This window comes from Papio anubis, chromosome 1 (assembly GCF_008728515.1).
Source record: "Papio anubis isolate 15944 chromosome 1, Panubis1.0, whole genome shotgun sequence".
In the NCBI taxonomy this organism is placed as follows: Eukaryota; Metazoa; Chordata; class Mammalia; order Primates; family Cercopithecidae; genus Papio; species Papio anubis.
The window spans coordinates 35,978,730-36,000,649 of NC_044976.1; the positions used below are offsets into that span (position 1 = coordinate 35,978,730).

Consider the following 21,920-nt stretch of genomic DNA (forward strand, 5'->3'; position numbering starts at 1 on the left):
GAAACAAAAAGTGGAAAAGAACATCTTAGCTCTATTTCCCCCTTATCCATCTACTTTTAGAGGGGAGCCCGTGTTAGCTGCAGAAGGCACTTGGAAGGCCTTAACTTTCTAAATACAAATCCAATCATTTCTCTTCCCTTCCTAATATCCTCCAACAGCTCCCCACTGCCAACTACTCTACCCATGGTACACTGAGCTCGTCCTTTCACATCTCTGGGTCTTGTTCTATAACTCCTTATATCCCTTTTCTCCTGGCAAACTTCTATACTTCTCCAAACCCCAGTTCAAATAACATCTCCCTTGTGAAGCTTTCCTTGGCATTGTCCCCAGCTGCCCACTCCCCAAGGCAGAGCTGAGGCCATTACAAATGGCCTTTTTCTGGTCTCATCAGACATGGATTGGGTTCCTGAGTCTCTTTGTCTCTCTCCCTCTTTCTCCCTCATTTCCCAGAGAAACCTCCTCCTCTCAATCCTGATCCGTTCATTCAGCAAATAGTTTTTAGCATCTATTAGGTAGGCTCTATAGATACACAGCAATGAATAAAACAGACAAGGACCTTACTGTCCATTTGTACAGATGCCCTCCCTCCCACCTTATAGGGAGAAGAGAAGCCATCAGTCAGTAATTCCCTCAACATCTGCCCATCAAAACACACAAATGCCCCCATCCACAACCATCTCCCATCTCCTCCTCCCTTTCAGTCCTAGAGGAGGGAATGAGCCACCTCCTGTTGAAGGCCAGCCCCTCTGTCTCCACCCTGGATCTCTCCCTTTAACCTCATCAAAGACTACATTCCATCAGTCGTCTCCCCTCTTGGTAGTGAAGCAGTAAAAAGTGTTCCATTTTGGGTGCAGGCAATAAGGGCACAAACTAAAGAGTGTGTAAAAATAATAATAAAACTGACTAAAATCTGGCCTGCTTTTTATTAGCAACATGCATCAGCAATTCTAGCCCACATCAGTAATAAAATACTCCTGACTCCTGGGACTGGGATGGGGATATGCCCATATACACACTTGGTACCCCAGTGGCTCTTTGTCCTTCAGCATACAAACAAGTCTCTCCTATCTATAATAAAAATCCTCTCTCAACCCAATGTTCTCCTCAAGATACCTCCTCTTCTCCTAATTCAAATCCAGGCTTCTAGACTCCCTGACTCAAGCTCTTCAACTTCCTTTATCCTTCAGTCTACTGCAACCTGGTCTCTCTGTCCATCACTCAGCTGCAATTGCTCTCACCAAGGCCACCAACTGGGCACTTTCTAACCCTCAACTTACCTGACTGCTTCCCAACTCTGTAGGCCATTCCTTCCTGGACACCTCTATCTCTCTTGGCTATCATAATATCACACTCTCCTGGTTCTCCTCCATTCTCTGACCACTCCCTCTTAGCCTTTTTAATGGGCTCTGTATTTTCTACCTATCCTTAATATTGCTATTCTATGAGTCTTCATTGTTGGCCCACTTGGCTTCTTACCCCACACATTCTGCCTGGTCTGTCCCAACCACACCCACAGCTTCAAGTACTGTCTCTCTCTTGCTGAGCTCCAGACCCACTTTCTAGCTACCTCCACTGGAATGTACCATGGACATCATAAATATGATGTGTCTATCCATGTCCTGTGTTCTGTACCCCAGTGAATTATCCCTCTGTCCATTCGATCCCCAGTAGCATGTAAGTCAAAGTGGACTCCTTTCTCCTCCTGTAACACATGGTCACTAAGTGCTGTGGCTGCCAACTCATGATCCCATCTATCCTCATCTCTCAATGATCTCTGCTACTATCTTAGTTCAGCCCTTGTGCTCTTTCTCCTGCACTATTGCACCATCTTCCTTCTTCATCTTCTGGCTCCCAATCATTCCCTCTTCAATCCTTTCTTTGCAATTGCAGCTTGAGTGATATTTTGAAAATACAAATCTGAGCATGTCAGATCCCTGCTTCAAATCCTCCCCATTGGCCTAAAGCATAAAGTCTAAGCTCTTTATCCCAACATTCAAGGCCCTTCACGATTTCCCCCTGCTCCTCTCATCCCCAACACTTCACTCCCATACCCCCACGTGCCCTCTGCTCTAACCACATTTAGTTACATAGGCCCAGGCACGCTGTGTTCCTTCCTGCCTCCATGCTTCTGCATGCAATTCCTAAGCTTAGAATGCTCTAGGCTGCCTGGGAAAAAGGACCTTCTCACCTTCCCTGGGAAGTCTTCTCCAGGAAGCCTTCTCCATGCTTAGAATTAGGTTATCCCTTCCATGCTTCCTTAGCTCTCTGTTTATGTATCACACCCTATAGTAGCCACTTTTTCACCCAATGCATTTTCACTGAACACCTACCATATGGCTTATCCTGTTATGGATGCTGGGGCTGCTGACACTAGGAAGGCCCAGTGCCTGAGTTCAAGAAGTTCCTAAACTAGTGTGTGGTCCTTGTAGTCCCACCTACTCAGGAGGCTGAAGCAGAAGGAATGCTTGAACCCAAAAACTCAAGGCTGTAATGCACTATGATCATGCCTATGAATAGCTGCTACACTCAAGCCCAGGCAACATAGACAGACCCCCATCTCTAAAAAAATAAAAGAAGGTCTTAATCTAGTGATGAAAACACACATAAGTAGATCACTGCATACCATGGGGTAAGTACAGAAATAGTTTTCAGTGAATACTGGAGAGTACAGAGGTGGATCCTAACTATATCTGGGGAGCTCAGGAAGGTTCATGCCTCCCAGTCTTTCACTAAATTACAATTTCTGCAGGGAGGAGATGGTGGCATTCATCTATATACATATAATAAGCCCTCAATAAATGCAGCTGGCACATCCTCAATTCATATTGGATGGATGATTGAACAAAGGGATGAGAGCAAATTTAGTCACTTCCTCCCATCTTCCCACCACTCTGTGTATCCCTCTGTTATAGCATATATTTACCCTCTTGTGATTTTTAAATTTTTGCATCTCTCCATCTAGACTGTGAACTTCTTGAGAGCTGGGACTATGTCTGACTCATTTCTGTTGCCCTGGCACCCAGGAAAGGACATGGTTTAGAAAAAGCATACCTTGATCTTTCTATATTAAGTATACACATTCATAACCCCATCCTCACCCTCTGGGTCCAAAGCCACAGGCAGGAGAGAGAATGAGAGGTCTGTTCCTAATGCCCCCACCAGCCTAAGAACCCAGCAAAACCCTCAACATGAAGGATCTCCCCTAGGGAGCACACTGATTGTAGTTCAGAGAGTGGGATGTGATCTTAGTAACCATCTAGTGCAACCTCCCAATCCCTCTCTCCAGCATAAATAATCCCCCCGCCAGTCTCTAACTCCAAGTATCTGGTCCGTGACTGGGATATTCCTCTCTGTATGCTACCAATCCCACTAGTCTGAAGCTTGGGCTGTTGTAGAGTTCTTCCTTATGCACAGGGGAGACCGCATGGTGTCATACAAAGAATGTGAGAGTTGGGCAAGCCTGAATTCAAGTCCTAGCTCCCCATTTCCTAACTTTGCAAGTGAGGTACTAATCTCTCTGAGGCTCTGTTTCTTCATCTGTGAAATAGAGATAAGAATGACTTCCTTGGCCGGGCGCCGTGGCTCACGCCTGTAATTCCAGCACTTTGGGAGGCTGAGACGGGCAGATCACGAGGTCAGGAGATTGAGACCATTCTGGCTAACACGATGAAACCCCGTCTCTACTAAAAAATACAAAAAAAATTAGCCGGGCGTGGTGGCGGGCGCCTGTAGTCCCAGCTACTCCGGAAGCTGAGGCAGGAGAATGGCATGAACCCGGGAGGCGGAGCTTGCAGTGAGCCGAGATCGCGCCACTGCACTCCAGCCTGGGCGACAGAGCAAGACTCCGTCTCAAAAAAAAAAAAAAAAAAAAAAGAATGACTTCTTTTAGGCTGGGCGAGGTGGCTCATGCCTGTAATCCCTGCACTCTGGGAGGCCTAGGTAGGTGGATCACTTGAGGTCAGGAGTTTGAGACCAGCCTGGCCAACATGGTGAAACCCGGTCTCTACTAAAAATACAAAAATTAGCTGGGCATGGTGATATATGCCTGTAATCCCAGCTACTCAGGAGGCTGAGGCAGGAGAATCGCTTGAACCCAGGAGGTGGAAGTTGCAGTTAGCCGAGATCAGGCCAGTGCACTCCAGCCTGAGTGACAGAGCAAGAGAGACTCCGTATCAAAAAAAAAAAAAAAAAAAAAGACTTCCTTTATTGCCATGAAAATAAATGAGAAGGCCTGTGTGAGGTGCCTAAGATATAGGTCCCTAATGCCTCCTTAGCTAGTCAATTTCACCTCCTAGTACGTTCACTCATTGGCCCTGACTGGACCCACTGGAAACTCCACAAACTTCAGGGCTTTCCTTGCGCTCCAGAGTCCAAGGCTTCTCACTGCATCCCGACCCCATCCCCGCCTCTCCTCATCTAGGGCACACTCTCTCTCAATTGCCACCTATGCTCTACACTCCCACCCCACGGCCCCCAACCAGCTGGATACCTTCGCAGATGTCACCACGCTCCTGGAATCCCGCGCTGCAGCTGCAGCGGCCCACAGGCACCAGCCACTCGCCGTCAGCGCCGCAGTGCATGCGTGGGGGGCTGCCAGGCTCCCCTTCCGAGTGCGCCACGCACGTTCCGGCCACTTCCACCAGTGTGGAGAAGGCGCTCTCGGCTGCGGTGGCTGGGAACGCGGCCAGGCCCCGCACAGTGGCACGGCACTGCTTGTAGTAGACGCGTACGGAGACAAGCGCCACGCAGGCGCCCACGTCCTGAAAGGCCAGGTGGAAACCCCGCCGGCTGAGTGGGCCGATCTCGCGCACCTCTGTGTTCAGCTTCATCTTGCGCTCACCCAGGTCGCCCTGCGTGAAACTCTCGTCCGCGGCGATCGTGTCGATTTTGCGGGGCCGGCTGCCGCCTAGGCGGGGACGCCCGCGGCCCAGGTCGGCCTCAGTTTCCAGGTAGTAGACGTTGAAGGTCTCCTTGCAGGTGCCCGCGGCGCCAGGGATGCTGCTGCAGTCACGGAGTGTGAACTGCAGCTCCACGAAGATGCGCTGCCCCCGGCCGCGGCTGATCCAGCCAGTCTGCAGCCAGTTGTCTTGGTTGGGCTCCAGCACATTGCACACTTGGTATGTGCGGATGGGACGGTCGTGTTCATCCACACCGCTGATCTCCTCCCACTGGGGACAAGAATAAAGGGGTGGGCAGCCCAGAGCCAACGTGCTTCCAGGAGGTGGAGCGCTAGCAGTGACTCCTGACTTCTCTCTCACCACCATGCACACCCCGGAAATTGTAAGATGCAGCGCTGGGAGAAACTTTGGAAACAAATGATCCCAATCCTTATTTTTATAGATGGGGAAACTAAGGCCCCAGAGTGAGAGCGATTTGACCAGGTATGCACATCAAGTTAGTGGTGGAGCTAGGAATGGTGCCTGTAGTCTCCTGACTCTCCGACCAGTGCCCTTTGCACTCCACCAGGCTGCTGTTACAGCCCACATCATCCCACCCCTACCCCAAGTCTCCAAGCCTCTTTTAGGACTCCCAGTCTTGCTTGCTCTGTCAATCAATCAACAACATTTCTTGGAGGATCTACTACTATGTGCAAGCCACTGTCCTGTATTAGCTCCATCTGGATGCCAGGTTTCTGTTCCTAGACAGCCAGTTCTGTCCTCACTTATTCACTTTTTTTTTTTTTTTTTTTGGACTGTCTAACTGCCTGAAGACTCAACGTTTTCTAATAGGCAACTCTGGCTTGAAGCCAGGGCTGCTGGAGACCACACACTCTGAGGAGCACTTTTGTCTGATGTAAACATGAGGAGCTGAGGAGACTGTGTCCTGGACCACCAGAGGATCCCTGGGACAGGGAGGGACACCTGTGCACTTACCCCATTACTCGGCAGTGCAGTCCAGCCCAGCTCGGCCTGGGAGGCTTTGGAATCCAGGAGGATGACTAAGGAGAGGGGAAGACAGAAATGTCAGAAATCGAGGTCAGTTTAGCAAGAGAGTGGAATCCTTTGGTGAAGTCCCTGTAAATTTGCTGAGAGAATGCAAAATGTGACAAATGATATGGACAAGTTTTTCCTACTTCAAAGATCCCCAGGAGGGGATGTGAATAGCTCAAATCCAGAGAGAGGTAGCCACAGTCAGTAGGGAAGGAGCCTGTATTCAATTCCTGGGGCTGCTGTAACAGATTACCACAAACACAGTGGCTTAAAACAACATATTGTTTTTCTGTTACAGTTCTGGAGGTCAGAAGCCCAAAGCCACTTTCACTGGTCTAGAGTCAAGGTGTCAGCAGGACTGTTTTCTTTTGGAGGCTCTGAGGGGAGAATTCATGTCCTTACCATCTTCAGTGTCTGGTGGCCGCCTGTAGTCCCTGGCTTGTGGTCTCCTCCTCCATCTTCAAATCATATCACTTTAATCTCTGCCTCAGTCATCACACTGCCTCCTCCTCTGACTCTGACTCCTCCTGCACCCCTCATACAAGGACGATTGTGATTATTGGGCCCCTCCAAATAGTCTAAAACAATCTCTCCATCTCAAAAGATCATTAATCACATATGCAAAGTCCTTTTTGTCACTGAAGGTAACATTCACAGGTTCTAGGGATTAGGATATTGACATATTGGGGGTGGGGGTCATTATTCAGCCTTCTACAGGGTCCATGGCAAATACTCTAAGGTTGGCTCTCAGATTGGGGTGGGAGTCAGTGACTCTCCCCAGCCTTCGTAGATTCCCAAAGTTATAACTAAGTGTCAATTAGAGAGATAGAGAAAGTGAGTAGTGAATGTATCAGGGGATTCCTGTATATACCCCCCAATCCACTCCCACTCAGCGGTTTTTCTGAGGTCGGTGGTCCCCAGGCATGAAGATTTGAACATATTTAGTCTGACTCCCTGGGCCTCTGAGAAAACAATGTAGAGAGATACTGCTAACAACTGGAGAAATAAAATCTCTCTTCTCCTCAGCCAGCCCTTTTCCCAGGGGCTGTCACTTCCACTGCTTTTGAAAGAATGTCAGGGGTCCTTTTATGTATACATCTATGACCCTTCCTACCAGAGAAGCTTGGAGTCCCTTTATTCCCCCAGGAGGCATTGGATCAGCAGCCTGCAACCGCTCAGCATGGATCACAGAAACTGGTTTGGACAGCAGAGCCCGCAGACCAGAGACAGGAGGCCAGGACATCCCGCAGTCTTGGAAGATTACCCTCTGGAGCTTAAGCCAGGGGGTGGGCCACCAAGGTGAGGGCCTCTCCAGAGGCATCAGCGACTGTGGGCAGGACCGCCGACAGCTTTCCGAGATCCGCGCAACTGACAGCACATCGGAATTGCATACTGGAAGGCATCAGCCATCCAGGGCCCCGACCAACCCCGCGGTCAACGCCTCAGATTCCAGCTCCTCCGGATTCTGCACCTGGATATGACGCCTCTGGATTCAACTGAGCGTATAGCTCCCCCAAATGCACAATCAGAGGCAAGACGCGGGCTCCAGTATCGCCGACAGCCTCAAACCCGGCAACGCCGAGCGCGCCCGGTAGACTACGCTCAGAATTCAGCACTGCGGACAGTTCCATGATCTGCACGTCGGGCAGCGCCCGGACCCAGCCCCCCTCGACCAGCATTCCACCTCATGCTGGCCACACTGTGGTCTCCTAGCCCCTGTGGTCCGGGCTCCGTCCGGTCTTTCCATATTCCGAGCTCACCTCCGCATCTCCCTGTCTCCACTCTTCATCTCCCCGCCCCCGCACCTCCCACCTCCAATCACTCAGCTTGTCGGTCTCACCGGCAGCCGCTGGACCTCTGCCTCTGGCTCCCGCGGTTCCTGGTCTCTTTCTTCCCCAACCTCCCGGGTCTCCAGCCCCCAAGCTCCTCAGCGCCCCTCTCTTCGCTATTGCTTGGCCACATTTTTCTCTGTCTCTCCAGTTCTTTGCTGCCTGCTTGCTTCAAGCCCCAGTACAGACTCTAGTCTCTCCAATGACTCCTTCCCGCAGAACCCCCGTCCCCAACCCCCTATCTTTTGGCATGCCAGGCTCCGAGCAAAGCCCACCAGTCTTCTTACCTTCCTCGGCGGTCCCAGGCCGCCAGGGTCCCAAAAGCAGCACGAGACAGAGCGGCATCCGGCAGAGGAACAGGCGCAGCGGGTGTGGACCGGCGCCGGTGTCCATGGTCCGCAGACCGAGCTGTCAGTGCGGCGGCGGCTCAAGCCGCGCCAGCCTAGCACCGCTGAGCAGTGCCCCCAGACCCCAGCGCCAGCTGGGGGCGGGGTCTCGCCGCTCGCCATCATCCATGGGGACCAATCACTGGGCACCGCCGCGGGATGCCCACCAATCCCCGCCAGCAGAGGGTGGGAAGGTGGAGTTTCATAGGCCAGGGGCGGAACACCCAGCTGGTGGGGAAAGGAAGGGGTCCCGCAGATCCCCAAACCGTGGGGGGTGGGGCAGCTGTGGGAGCTGGCGGGGCTTTTGAGCGAGGGGGATGAGCTGGCGTCCGTGGCCCAGAGCGCTAAACCTTAGCTCCTCATTCCTGAGAAGTAGGCAGGCAACGTGGGCTTGGCTTAAAGAGGGGCGACCCTCGGGGAGGCAGCGACACTTGCAGCCTCTGAGCTAGCCTGGAAGCTCCCTTGTTCCCAGGACTTGGGGGTTTTGAAGCTTTATGTCCTGACCCCAAGCTCTGGGGAGCTCTCCTATCTCCCTGCCCTAGGTCTGTTCCTATGTCTGAGGCTCCTGGTGTCTCCTGGCTCATCCCTCCCCTTTCTCTTCCCGCCCTCATCACACACACACACACACACACACACACACACACACACACACACAGCGTTAGGAAGGAGGGGCCGAACCCGAACCCGGGAGCTGCTCCGGAAAGGAGAGCAAAGTGAGGGACGGGGTCCCGCCCTACCAGCGCGCGCTGCCGAGGCTGGGAAACCATGTGGACGCTGGGATGGGGGCGGTGGTGGTTTTGCATGAACGATCTGTTCCTCAGGTTCTTGCTCCTGCTGTCAAGACACAAGCAGCACACCTCACAACCACCCCTGTCCTCAGTCTGCTCAGAGTCGGGGGTTCGCCTCTTTGATCACCCCACTCCGCCCACCCCAGGGGACTAGTGAACAGCACAGCCGCCAGGAATTGGAGATTCCTGCGAGAGAGGCGGAGCAATCCTGGAAGAGTTCAGCCGGCACTGAAGAAGCCGCAAGAAAACGTGGAACACGACCTCTGTCTAGTGAAGGTCATTTATGTGCAAGCTGAGGGTTTAACACTTTGGTGGTGGGAAGGGCTGGGGCCCTCCAGGACGAGGGAGGCGGCTACTGAGCGCCACCATCTGGGCTGAACTTGAGGGGAGAAAGCTCCACCCACCTCGTGGCTTTTCCGAGCTCTTTTCTTGGGGCACCCACCCCCTCTCTATTTAGAAGCGACCATAGCCTAAGAAGCCTCGAGAGTGAATGTGAATCCTGTGACTACTTGGCCCCTGCGGTCTGAGTGTCTGTGCTTTTGCATATATGTATCCCTCACCCCTCCACCCAGCCCTCACTGGGTGCCATGCTCTGTGCTGCAGATGCCCTGGTGAACCACTCTGTCTCTGCCACAGTCCATACCTCTTTGAATACCGAGTGTAAGGAGGATTCCTGGCATCGTAGATCACTGGCCATTTACAACCTGCTTTCATGTGCCATTTCTGCGTGTGTTCGTGTGTATGTGTGTGAGTAAATGCACACGTGCTCATTCAGACATACTTGCTGGACAGTAGCAATAGGAGGAGTAGGTGGGAGGAATTGGTCTTCTTTACCTGCAGAAAGAAAAGTCATCAGGAGAGGCTGTGGCTTGGACACTACGGGAGACAAGCCCGCTGAGGAAGCAGAAGGAGGTGTGGCATCCCTCCAGTCCTTGGATGCAGGTGGAACCTCTAAAACCAGACCTACCTGAGGAAGGGTTCTCACACTGCCACCTCCTTTCCATCTTCATTCTCCTCACGCTCGATTTCTCCCCTCCCCCTCCCTCCAGCTCTGGGAGATGGTATTTTTAGAAGCTGCTTAGAGACCCGGGACTCCTTTCATTTCAAAATGAGTCCTCACTCCACCATCCCTCACTCCTCTTTAGAACCGGGTGCCATCCCCTTAGCAGGCTCTAAGGCACTAGTCAGGGTTTCTTACTGAAGCTCCAGGGACTTCAGCCCAGAGGTTCTGACCCTAGGTGCTAAAACAAAATACAGACTTCCTCTGAACCTGAGAAGGACCTTTCAGAAACCAAGCAGATGGGGGAAATTACCCAGGGAAATCTACATAGGATGCTCTGGCAAACATCTGACTGTTGGAGTCTGGTTTCTACCCTCTTCCACCATACACACCTTCAGGCATCTGGGGTGAATTTCCAGACGGAGACCCTAGGAATAGGGGGAAAGAAGAGGACGAAAAGTCGTGAAATAATCCTTCCGTTTCTTCCTCTGAGCAATTCATTTATAATAAAACCAGAATGGAGAAGCCCCAGTGAATGCAGATATATGCAAATCAGCTGGATCTTAATAAGAGTTGCTCTAAGGCGGACCCCACTCTATCAGGAAGCTGCAGAACAGACAGCTCGGTAAAATTCCGGAGGGCCTTAGAAGGAAACCAACCCATTGTTTATCGGGACATTTAAGTGCTGGGGGCCAGTTAACTAATGGCTAGAGTTAGGTTCCTCCCAGGAATAGCAGTGGAGACTGGTGAAATTTGGGGGTGGGGGCAGGGGGTGGTATCTGTCCCTGGCGTTGAACCCTCAGCCCTCCAGCCAGCTTTGGGCTTTCTATCCATGGTGCTGAATCCGACAGGGTCTGGACACTCAGCTGGACCTGGGACTTCTCTGCTGCCATGTTCTGATCCTTGGCAGGATCATAAAGGGTAAGTAGTTTTGCTTCATAATCTTAAAGATTTTCTCTGCTTAATTTTCAAAATTAGTAAATTAAATGCTTTATATTTCCTTTAGCTAAGAATATACAGTGGTGGCTTCTACTCCTCCAGCCTATAACCAAAATCCGACAATTCATGTCTTCAGGAGATAAACAGCCTTCACTCCCTTGCAGAAGAGTGGAGGGGCCTGGAACCCACCCAGAAACATCTTGTTTTCTCTTTTTCTCCTCTCAGACTTCTACTGAAGTAGGCTGGAAGAGATACTCCTCTCTACTTCTACCTCACTATCTTCTAGGATCGTGGGGGAGGACACTTGATGTGGCTGAGCAACTTAATTAAGCACCCAAAATAATAAAAAGTGACCTTCCAGGGAGCAGATTTAATGTTACCACAACCTCCATCTCCAAGTTACTGAAAGTTACAAATCTAGAGGCTGAAGATTTGACCTCTTCCTTTTGCACAGATACAGAAAGTATGGTGAGCCTGACTGGACAGAGAAGGTTATCTCCTCTATAAAGAAGTTTAAGATTGTGTCAGAGGAATCAGGGTCAAGTCCCACTCTCAGGAAGAAGGACGGGGAGAGGCAAAGAGCAGTGGGAGCTTTATTGTTCAAAAGGTCATCTTTTTTTTTTTTTTTTTTTTTTTTTTTTTTTGAGATGGAGTGTCTCTCTTTTTTGCCCAGGCTGGAGTGCAATGGCCCGATCTTGGTTCACTGCAACCTCCACCTCCCAGGTTCAAGCAATTCTCCTGCCTCAGCCTCCCAAGTAGCTGGGACTACAGGTGCACACCACCATACCTGGCTAATTTTGTGGTTTTAGTAGAGACAGGATTTTGCCATGTGGTCCAGGCTGGTCTCAAACTCCTGACCTCAAGTGATCCACCTGCCTCAGCCTCCCAAAGTGCTGGGATTATAAGTGTGAGCCACCACGCCTGGCCTCAATTGTATTTTCTTGGATAAAGGAAGCATAGAGCATTTAATTTACTAATTTTGAAAATTAAGCAGAGAAAACCTTTAAGATTATGAAACACAACTACTTACCCTTTATGAGCCTCCACTTCTTTCTGTGTAAAATAGGAACAAAAACACCTTTCAGAGTTATTGTGAGGTCAGAATATAATTTTTACATATGGCCCAGCTCTGTGCTTGGCACGTAGCTCTGGTATATATTATTAATCAACTCCATGGTTAATTAAGGTTAAAAAAAAAAAAAAAAAAAAAAAAGGAAAAGAAGGGATAAAGGAAGGTTAAGTGGTGAGGTAGGAAGACAGAAAGATATATATATACATATATATATATGTGTGTATATATATATATAATTAGAGAGAGAGAGTCGTAAAGGAAAAGACAGAATGAGAGAGAAAGAAAGAGACAGCTGGTTGAGGTGAATGTGGCTAGAAAGCACAGGAGTCTGAAAGAAATGTGCTTGAAGAGACAGGAATGTCATCAGGGCAGGTTGGCTGGCCAGCTGCCAAGTGGCATCAGAGGTGACATTTACTTTGAATTCATCATGGTCCAGGCTTATGAACTTGACTTTAACAGCATCAAGAGAGAATCTATCTATTGGGGAATGGAAAGTAGATCCTACTAACCCAGCTCCTATCCTGCTATCTGAGCCAGAGAAGCAATGTATTAATTTATGATGAGAAATGGAACTGCCAAGGGGGACAGAATGCTCACAATGGCATGTCCAGCACATTCTTTCCCTGTAGGAAAACATGTCCTGGAAGCCAATTTATGATGTGAAGACAGCTTTGAGAGTGGGAGGGGAGGGAGGTGAATGGTTTAAATATTTGATGGCATCAGGCTCTGATAGCCTTGTTCCTCCAAATCCCCAGAAGGGACAAACCTGCTATTGGCACCTGACTAACTGTGTAGGGGCCAGGACTGGGACTGGAATATACAAACATGTGCTTCTCTGACTCTCTTTCTCTCTCTTTCTCCCTAATGCATATATACATACACACACACACAGATACACACACACACACATATACACACAACACACACACATACACAGACATACATATATTTATGTATGTATTAGAGACAAGCACTCTGTTGCCCAAGCTGGAGTGCAGTGGTGCGATCATAGCTCACTGCAGCCTCAACCTCCTGGGCTCAAGCAATCCTCCAACCTCCTGGGTAGCTAGGACTACAGGCACGCAACACCATGCTCATAACTCTTTTTATTTTTTCTTTTGTAGAGACAGGGTATCACTATGTTCCCCAGGCTGGTCTCAAAGTCCAGTCTAAAGTGATCCTCCTGCCCCAACCTCCTAAAGCGTTGGGATTACAGATGTGAACCACCATATCCAGCCTTCTGACTCTATATTTTTATTCTAGCTCTAATTCTGGAAGCAGCCCATTTTTAGATTGCAGTTCTTTTAAATTTAAATCACCAAAGTAATATAAACTAATGAAAATTGTATAGGTAAAAATATCCATCCTTTCCATTCCAGATAGTCCCCCTCCCAAATTTAAATCCTGTTAAAGACTGATATGTACAATTCCTGATATTTTCTACACACACACACAACTTTACAGAAAATTAATACATCTATTAGTATGGTAAATGCTGTTGATTATTTGCCCAATAGCTTTCCCCTTCCATATTTTATATTGCTGCCAGAGTCTCAGTTTTATTTGGATATTCTTCTACTGTAGCTGTTTGCTAGCGAAAGATGATCCTCTCCCCAAGTTCAGGGATAAGTAAAGATTGCTATTTGCTAATCACTCCCATCCCATTCCATGTAGCGTGTGATTACAACCCTGGCCTTCTGAATCAGAAATTATAGGAAAGGTTTTCACTCCTAATAAACAGAGATGGATGACAGGCAGCATTCCACTTCTTCTCTGGATGTCATGTCTGCATCTGACACCGGGAGCTGCTGCCTGCCATTACAATATCATGAAGGGGGATATCTCAGCAATGGCAGTTAAGATTTTTCAGTTGTGTTTAACAGGAAACCAAATAAAACTGGCTTAAACAAAAATGAGATTTTATTGGTTGATACAATAGGATGGGAGTAGATCTGTGTAGAACAGTAAGATTTTGCTTTGGAATTGTGGTAGAGTGTAAAATCACCAAACCTGGATACTCTAAAAAGGAATGCAATTGAAATCCTAGAATGGAAAAATATAGTAGTTGAATTTAGCATAGTAGATGGAACTGATAGCAGGTTAGGCACAGCTAATTCTAGGATTAATGATGTGGAATATAGTTTCAGCATAAAATATCCAGTATGGGAAGAGAGAAAAGAATTGAAAATATGGATAAGAGAGAAAGAGACATATGGGCCATGCCAAAAAGGCCTAACTACATGGAATTAGAGTCCTAGAAAGAGAAGAAAGAGGAAAAATAGGAAAGAAGTACTATTTGAAGAGAGAGTATTTGAAAATTTTCCAAAATTAATGAAAGATATCAAGACACATACTCAAGAAGCATTATCAATCCCAAGCAGGATAAATGCAAAAAAAATTACTTCTTTTTTTTTTTTTTTTTTGACAGAGTCTCGCTGTATCGCCCAGGCTAGAGTGTAGTGGTGTGATCTCGGCTCACTGCAACCTCTGCCTCCTGGGTTCGAGCAATCCTCCTGCCTCAGCCTCCCGAGTGGCTGGGATTACAAGCACGTGTCACCACGCCCAGCTAATTTTTATATTTTTATTAGAGACAGGGTTTTGCCATGCTGGCCAGGTTGGTCTCAAACTCCTGACCTCAAGTGATCTGCCCACCTCGGCCTCCCAAAGTGCTGAGATTATAAGCATGAGCCACCGTGCTAGACCAAAAACTGTATTTAAGCACTTCATAAGAGAACTGCTGAAAACCAAAGACAAAGAAAAAATATTAAAAGCAATTAGAGAGAGAGACACACACATTACCTTCAAAGGAACAACATTAAGACTGACAATGGGCCAGGCGTGCTGGCTCACGCCTGTAATCCCAGCCCTTTGGGAGGCGGAGGCGGGCGGATCACGAGGTCAGGAGATCAAGACCGTAGTGAAACCCTGTCTCTACTAAAAATACAAAAAATTAGCCAGGTATGGTGGCACATGCCTATAGTCCCAGTTACTCGGGAGGCTGAGGTAGGAGAATGGCGTGAACCCGGGAGGCGGAGTTTGCAGTGAGCCGAGATTGTGCCACTGCACTCCAGCCTGGGCGACAGAGCGAGACTCCATCTCAAAAAAAAAAAAAAAAAAGACTGACAATGGCAGAATGCGGTGGCTCACGCCTGTAATACCAGCACTTTGGGAGGCCGAGGTGGGTGGATCACCTGAGGTCAGGAGTTCAAGACCAGCCTGGCCAACATGGCAAAACCCCATCTCTACTAAATATACAAAAATTAGCCAGGCGTGGTGGCACGTGCCTGTAGTCCCAGTTATTCGAGAGGATGAGGCAGGAGGATCATTTGAACCCGGAAAGCGGAGGTTGCAGTGAGCCAAGAGTGCACCACTGCACTCCAGCCTGGTCGATAGAGTAAGACTCTGTCTTAAAAACAAACAAACAAACAAACAAATGAAACAACAACAACAACACCCCCCTCCACACACACACACACACACACACACACACACACACACACAAAACTTCGGCCAGGCATGGTTGCTCATGCCTGTAATCCCAGCACTTTGGAAGGCCAAGGCAGAAGGATCAGTTGAGGCCAGGAGCTCAAGAGCAGCCTAGGCAAGACCCCATCTCTACAAAAAAATACAAAAATTAGCCAGGCATGATGGTGTGCACCTGTAGTCCCAGCTACTCAGGAAGTTGTAGTGGGGGATCACTTGACCCAGCAGGTTGAGGCTACGGTGAGCTAGGATCGCACCACTGTACTCCAGCCTGGGCAACAGAGCAAGACTGTCTCAATTTTTTGAAGAAAGGGCTGAGGCCAGGCACAGTGGCTCATGCCTGTCATCTCAACACTTTGGGAGGCTGAGATAGGAGGATCACTTGAGCCCAGCAGTTTGAGACCAGCCTGGGCAACATGGTGAAATCCCATCTCCACTAAAAATGGAAAAATTAGCCAGGCATAGTGGCATGCCCCTGTCATCCTAGCTACTCAGAAGGTTGAGGTGGGAGGAGAATCATTTGAGCCTGGGAGGTCAAGCTGTAGTGAGCTGTGATCATGCCACTGCATTCCAGACTGGGAGACAGAACAAGATCTGTCTCGAAAATAAAATAAAATAAAGTGAAAAGACTGACAACTGACTCTTTCATATAAATGATAAAATCCAGAAGATGATGGAATGGCATCTTTAAAGTGCTAAAAGAAAGTATCAATCTAAAATGCTATACTCAGTGAAAATATTCTTCAAAAACGAAGGTAAAATAAGTATGTTTTATGACAGTCAAAATTCTTCACAGATCCACACTAAAGGCATACTAAAGGCGATTTTTAAAAAGAAACTCAAGCTGGGCGCGGTGGCTCAAGCCTGTAATCCCAGCACTTTGGGAGGCCGAGACAGGCGGATCACGAGGTCAGGAGATCGAGACCAGCCTGGCTAACACGGTGAAACCCCGTCTCTACTAAAAAAATACAAAAAAAAAAAAAACTAGCCAGGCGAGGTGGCGGGCGCCTGTAGTCCCAGCTACTCAGGAGGCTGAGGCAAGAGACCTGGGAGGCAAAGCTTGCAGTGAGCTGAGATCCGGCCACTGCACTCCAGCCTAGGCAACAGAGCGAGACTCCGTCTCAAAAAAAAAAGAAACTCTAAAAGAATTACGAACATCCAGGAAAAAAAATAAGATCAAAAGAAAGTAAATATGTGGGTAAAAATATATGAACAATAACTGTATAAAGTGATAATGTCATGTGAAGTTCTAAATGCACGTAGAATTAAAACACATCACAAAAATAGCACACAGTGTGGGAGCAGATAAATGGAGTTAAAGTATTTTAAGGTACTTGCATTGTCTATGAAGTGGTAAAAGAATTATTTATGTTAAACTTTAGCAAGTCAAGGATGCATGCTGTAATTACCATGGTAATCATGGAAAAATAGTAACAAAAATATGTTACTAACAAGCTAATGTAGAAACATTTGGAATAATAAAAATAATCAAAAAATATCTAGAAGAGAGAAAAAAAGGAACATCGAACATGTGGGAGAGATAGAATACAAATACTAGGATATCTTGAAACTCAGATGTATAAATAACTATTTTAAATATAAATGGACTGAATATTCCTTTTATTTATTTATTTTTAGATGGAGTCTTGCTCTGCCGCCCAGGCTAGAGTACAATGGCATGATCTCCACTCACTGCAACCTCCGCCTCCCGAATTTAAGCAATACTGTTTCCTCAGCCTCCTGAGTAGCTGGGATTACAGGCACGCACCACATTGCCCGGCTAATTTTTGTAATTTTTAGTAGAGACAGAGTTTCACCATGTTGTCCAGGCTGGCCTTGAACTCCTGACCTCATCATCTGCCCATCTCAGCCTCCCAAAGTGCTGGGATTACAGGAGTAAGCCACCACACCCAACCCCTAAATATTCCTATTTTAAAACAAAGATTGGGCCAGGTGCCGTAGCTCATGCCTGTAATCCCAGCACTCTGGGAGGCTGACGCAGGAGGGTCACTTGAGCCCAGGAGGTAGAGACCAGCCTGGACAATATGATGAAACCCCATCTCTGCAAACGAATACAAAAACCAGCTGGGGCATGGTGATGCACACCTGTGGCCCCAGCTACTTGAGAGGCTGAGGTAGGAAGATCATTTGAGCCTGGGAAGGTGAGGCTGCAGTGAGCCTTGATTGTGACATTGCACTGCAGCCTGGGTGAGAGTGAGACCCTGTCTCAGAAACTAAAACCAAACCAAATAAAATAAAATAAAAACAAAGATAGTCAGATTGAGTTTCTAATTTATTTATTATTTTTATTTTTTAATATTCAAAATATTTCTTAGAGACAGGATCTTGTTCTGTTGCCCAGGCTGGAGTGCAGTGGTGCAATCATAGTTCACTGCAGCCTCAACCTCCTAGGCTCAAGCAATCCTCCCACCTTAGCCTCCAAAATAGCTAGGACTACAGGCATGTGCCACTGCACCTGGCTAATTCTTAAAAAAAAAAATTTGTAGAGTCAGGGTCTTGCTATGTTGTCCAGGCTGCTCTCAAACTGCTGGCCTCAAGCAATCCTTCTGCCTCAGCCTCCCAAAGCACTGGGATTATAGGGGAGAGCCACCATGGCCAGCCCAGACTGGATTTTTGTTTTGGGTTTTTTGTTTTTTTTTTCTTTTAGATAAGGTCTCATTCTGTTACCCAGGCTGGAGTTCAGTGGCATGATCACAGCTCCCTGCAACCTCTGCCTCCTGGACTTGAGTGATCCTCACACCCCAGTCTCCGAAGTAGCTGGGGCTACAGGCATATGCCATCATGCCCAGCTAATTTTTGTATTTTTCTTTTTTTGGTAGAGATGAGGTTTCACCATGTTGCCCAGACTGGTCTTGAGCTCCTGAGCTCAAGTGATCCACTTGCCTCAGCCTCCCAAAGTGCTGGGATTATAGGCATGAGCCACCACACCTGGCCCAGATTGGGTTTTAAACAGCAACTTTATACTGCTTTAAAAAACTTACACATAGCCGGGCACAGTGGTTCATGCCTGTAATCCCAGCACTTTGGGAAGCCAAGGTGGGCAGATCACCTGAGATCAGGAGTCAGGTCAGCCTGACCAACATGCAGAAACCCCATATCTACTAAAAATACGAAATTAGCCAAGCATGGTGGTATGCGCCTGTAATCCCAGCTACTCGGCAGGCTGAGGCAGCAGAATCGCTTGAGCCCAGTGGGAGGAGGTTGTGGTGAGCCAAGACCATGCCATTGCACTCCAGCCTGGGCAACAAGAGTGAAACTCCATCTCAAGAAAAGAAAGAAAAGAAATGTCCACATAAGGATACAGATATGTTAAAGCAAAGGTTGTAAACAAACAAACAAACATACAAACAGTATATAGTACAAACAGTAGCTAAAAGAAAATCATTATCACTAAACTAACACTGTAATTTTTTTTTTTTTTTTTTTTTTAAGATAAAGTCTTGCTCTGTCTCACAGGCTGGAGTGCAATGGTGCAACCTCGGTTCACTGCAACCTCCGCCTCTTGGACTCAAGCGATTCTCCAGCCTTAGCCTCCTGAGTAGCTGGGATTACAGGCAAGCACCACTATGCCTCGCTAATTTTGTATTTTTAGTAGAGACGGGGTTTCTTTTTTTTTTTTTTTTTTTTTTTTTGAGGCCAGTCACCGGCTCTGTATCACCAGGCTGGAGTGCAGTGGCGGATCTCAGCTCACTGCAAGCTCCGCCTCGGGGTTCCGCCCATTCTCCGGCCTCAGCCTCCCGAGTAGCTGGGACTACAGGCCCGCCACCTCGCCCGGCTAGTTTTTTCTATTTCTTAATAGAGACGGGGTTTCACCGTGTTAGCCAGGATGGTCTCGATCTCCTGACCTCATGATCCGCCCGTCTCGGCCTCCCAAAGTGCTGGGATTACAGGCTTGAGCCACCGCGCCCGGCCGAGACGGGGTTTCATTGTGTTGGTCAGGCTGGTCTCGAACTCCCAACCTCAGGTGATCTGCCCACCTCAGCCTCCCAAAGTGTCGGGATTACAGGTGTGAGCCACTGCGCCCAGCCGGGTTTTTTTTTTTTTTTTTTTTTTTGAGACAGAGTCTCGCTCTGTCGCCCAAGCTGGAGTGCAGTGGCGCGATCTCGGCTCACTGAGGAGTTGCTGCTGAATGATATCCACAAGCTGGAGCAGCTTGACCACCTGGCAGAGAAGTTCTAGCAGAAGATCTCCATCCATGAGGCCTGGACCCATGAGAAGGAAGCCAGGCTTAAGCAGCGGGACTAGGAGATGGCCACCCTATCAGACATCAAAGCCCTAATCCACAACCACGAAGCCTTCGAAAGTGACCTGGCCATACACCAGGACTTTGTGGAGCTGATTGAGGCTCTAAGAGTGGAAAAAACTCAAACGATTTTTCCTCTGCTCTCACACAACCCAGAATGCTTCTGTGACCAAATGTGTGTGGGGTTTTCCCCACCCACCGAACAAGCAATCAAATCTGCAGCAGACACCAGCTGGTTGTCCTCCAGTTCAATTCAATTCTGACGGTTATCTACCTGGAGATAGTGTCAGATCCCACAGGGTAAGGGCTCAGTCCTACAAGACTGCCTCCACTTCAGATGCTAATCACAAGCCCAATTATTTTTGCCTGTGCTTCAGACCAACTGGCTATAAACTGGGGATCCTGCTACCCCCTACTTGGGTTCCATTAATTTGCTAGAGCAGCTCACAGAACTCAGAAAAACACTTTACTTACATTGGCTTGTTTATTACCACAAAGGATACAGATAAAGAGATGCATAGGGCAAGGTGTGGGAAAGGGGACTTGGGGCTTCCATGCCCTCTCTGGGGACGCCACTCTTCAGGAACCTCCATGTGTTCAGCTCTCCAGAAGCTCTGTGAACGCTGTCCTTCGAGGGGTTTATGGAGGCTTCCTTATATAGGCATGATTAGTTAAATCACTGGCTATTGCTGATCAACTTAATCTTCAGCCCCTCTTCCCTTCTCAGGGGTTGGGCAGTGGGGCTGAAATTCCCAACCCTCTAATTATGCCTTGGTCTCTCTGGTGGCCAGCCTCCATCCTGAAGCTCCCTAGGGGCTGCCAGTCATCCATCCACTCATCAGCATACAAAAAGACATGGTTTCGGAAATTCTAATGATTTTCTAGTCATTGTATGCCAGGAAGCAGGATCAAAGACCAAATAGATATTTCACAATATCATAAAGAACATTGCCCAGGAACTCAACGAGCTGGATTACTGTGACTCCCACGGCGTCAATGCCCAGTGCCGGAAGATTTACGAGCAGTGGGAAACCCTGTGCTCTCTGACCCACAGTCACAGGGAAGCTCTGGAGAAAATGAAGAAGCAGCTGGAGGCCACTGATTATCTGCACCTGGAGTATGCCAAGTGGGCAGCGCCTTCTACAACTGGATGGAGAGTGCCGTGGAGGAGCTCCAGGACACGTTCATCATCTACGCTACCGAGAAGATTGATCTCAGCCCACAGCCAAAAGTTGAACCTGCCAGATACTGATAGGGAGGCTATCCTGGCCACCCACAAGGAGGCCCAGAGGATCACAGAGAGCAAACATACCAAGCTGTCAGGCAGCAACCCCTACACCACTGTCATCTCCCCCAACCCCACCCAGATCATCCGCTCCCGGTGGGCAAAGGTGCAGCAGCTGGTGCCAAAGCAGGATTATGTCCCTCTGGAGGAGCAGAGCAAGCAGCAGTCCAATGAGCACCTCCACCACCAGTTCTCCAGCCAGGCCAATGTCATGGGAACCTGGATCCAAACCAAGATGGAGGAAATTGGGTATATGTCCATCAGGATGAAGGAGACCCCAGAGGACCAGCTAAACCTGAAGCAATATGAGCAAAGTATCGTGTGCCACAAGCTGAACCTGGACCTGCTGAAGCAGAGCACCAGCTCCTCCAGGAGGTCTTCATCTTCAACAACAAGCATATCAGCTGCATCGTGGAACACATCTGCATGGCTGGGAGCAGCTGCTCACCACCACTGGCTGCATCATCAGTGAGGTCAAGAACCAGATCCTTACCTGCAACACCAAGGGCACTGGCCAAGAGCAGATGCAAGAGTTTCAGGTGTCCTTCAGCCACACTGACAAGAGCCGTGGCAGGGTGCTGGGGCCAAAGGAGGTCAAGGCCTGCTTCATCAAGCTTGGGCGGAAGAATGTGTGAGAATCGCTGATGCTTCAGCAAAAAGCTTGTAGGGGCAATTGCCTGATCATGAGTTTGGATCTGTGTCTCCACCCATAGCATCTCATGTTGAGTTATAATCCCTCAGTGAACTTGGAGGTGGGGCCTGATGGAGACCAGTAATGTGGATACGTGGCAGGTGGATTTCCTCATTCAATGTTTTAGTACCATCCCCTGGGACAAGAACTTCATCATGACTGAGGAGGTGCAGGGAGAGGTGTCTGGTGAGACCTGGTCATTTAAAAGTGTGTGGTCACCTTCCCCCACAACTTGTCCTCAGTGCTTGGTGAC

The 21,920-nt window shown here is 48.5% G+C and overlaps 1 protein-coding gene and 1 pseudogene across 1 annotated transcript in view; one reads left to right on the top strand and one right to left on the bottom strand.

Moving 5' to 3' along the window:
• EPHA10 (EPH receptor A10) overlaps positions 1–8,233 on the bottom strand; it is a 47,658-nt gene extending 39,425 nt beyond the window's left edge. The window contains exons 1-3 of the mRNA XM_021939572.2: positions 8,047–8,233; positions 5,874–5,938; positions 4,490–5,168 (exon numbers count right to left, since the gene is read on the bottom strand). Coding sequence (XP_021795264.1) covers positions 4,490–5,168; positions 5,874–5,938; positions 8,047–8,152 — 850 coding nt within the window. The 5' untranslated portion in view covers positions 8,153–8,233. The remainder of the gene's footprint in view (positions 1–4,489; positions 5,169–5,873; positions 5,939–8,046) is intronic.
• Positions 8,234–19,696: 11,463 nt separating this feature from the next.
• On the top strand, positions 19,697–21,611 carry LOC101022721 (annotated as a pseudogene).
• The last annotated feature ends 309 nt before the right edge of the window (positions 21,612–21,920 follow it).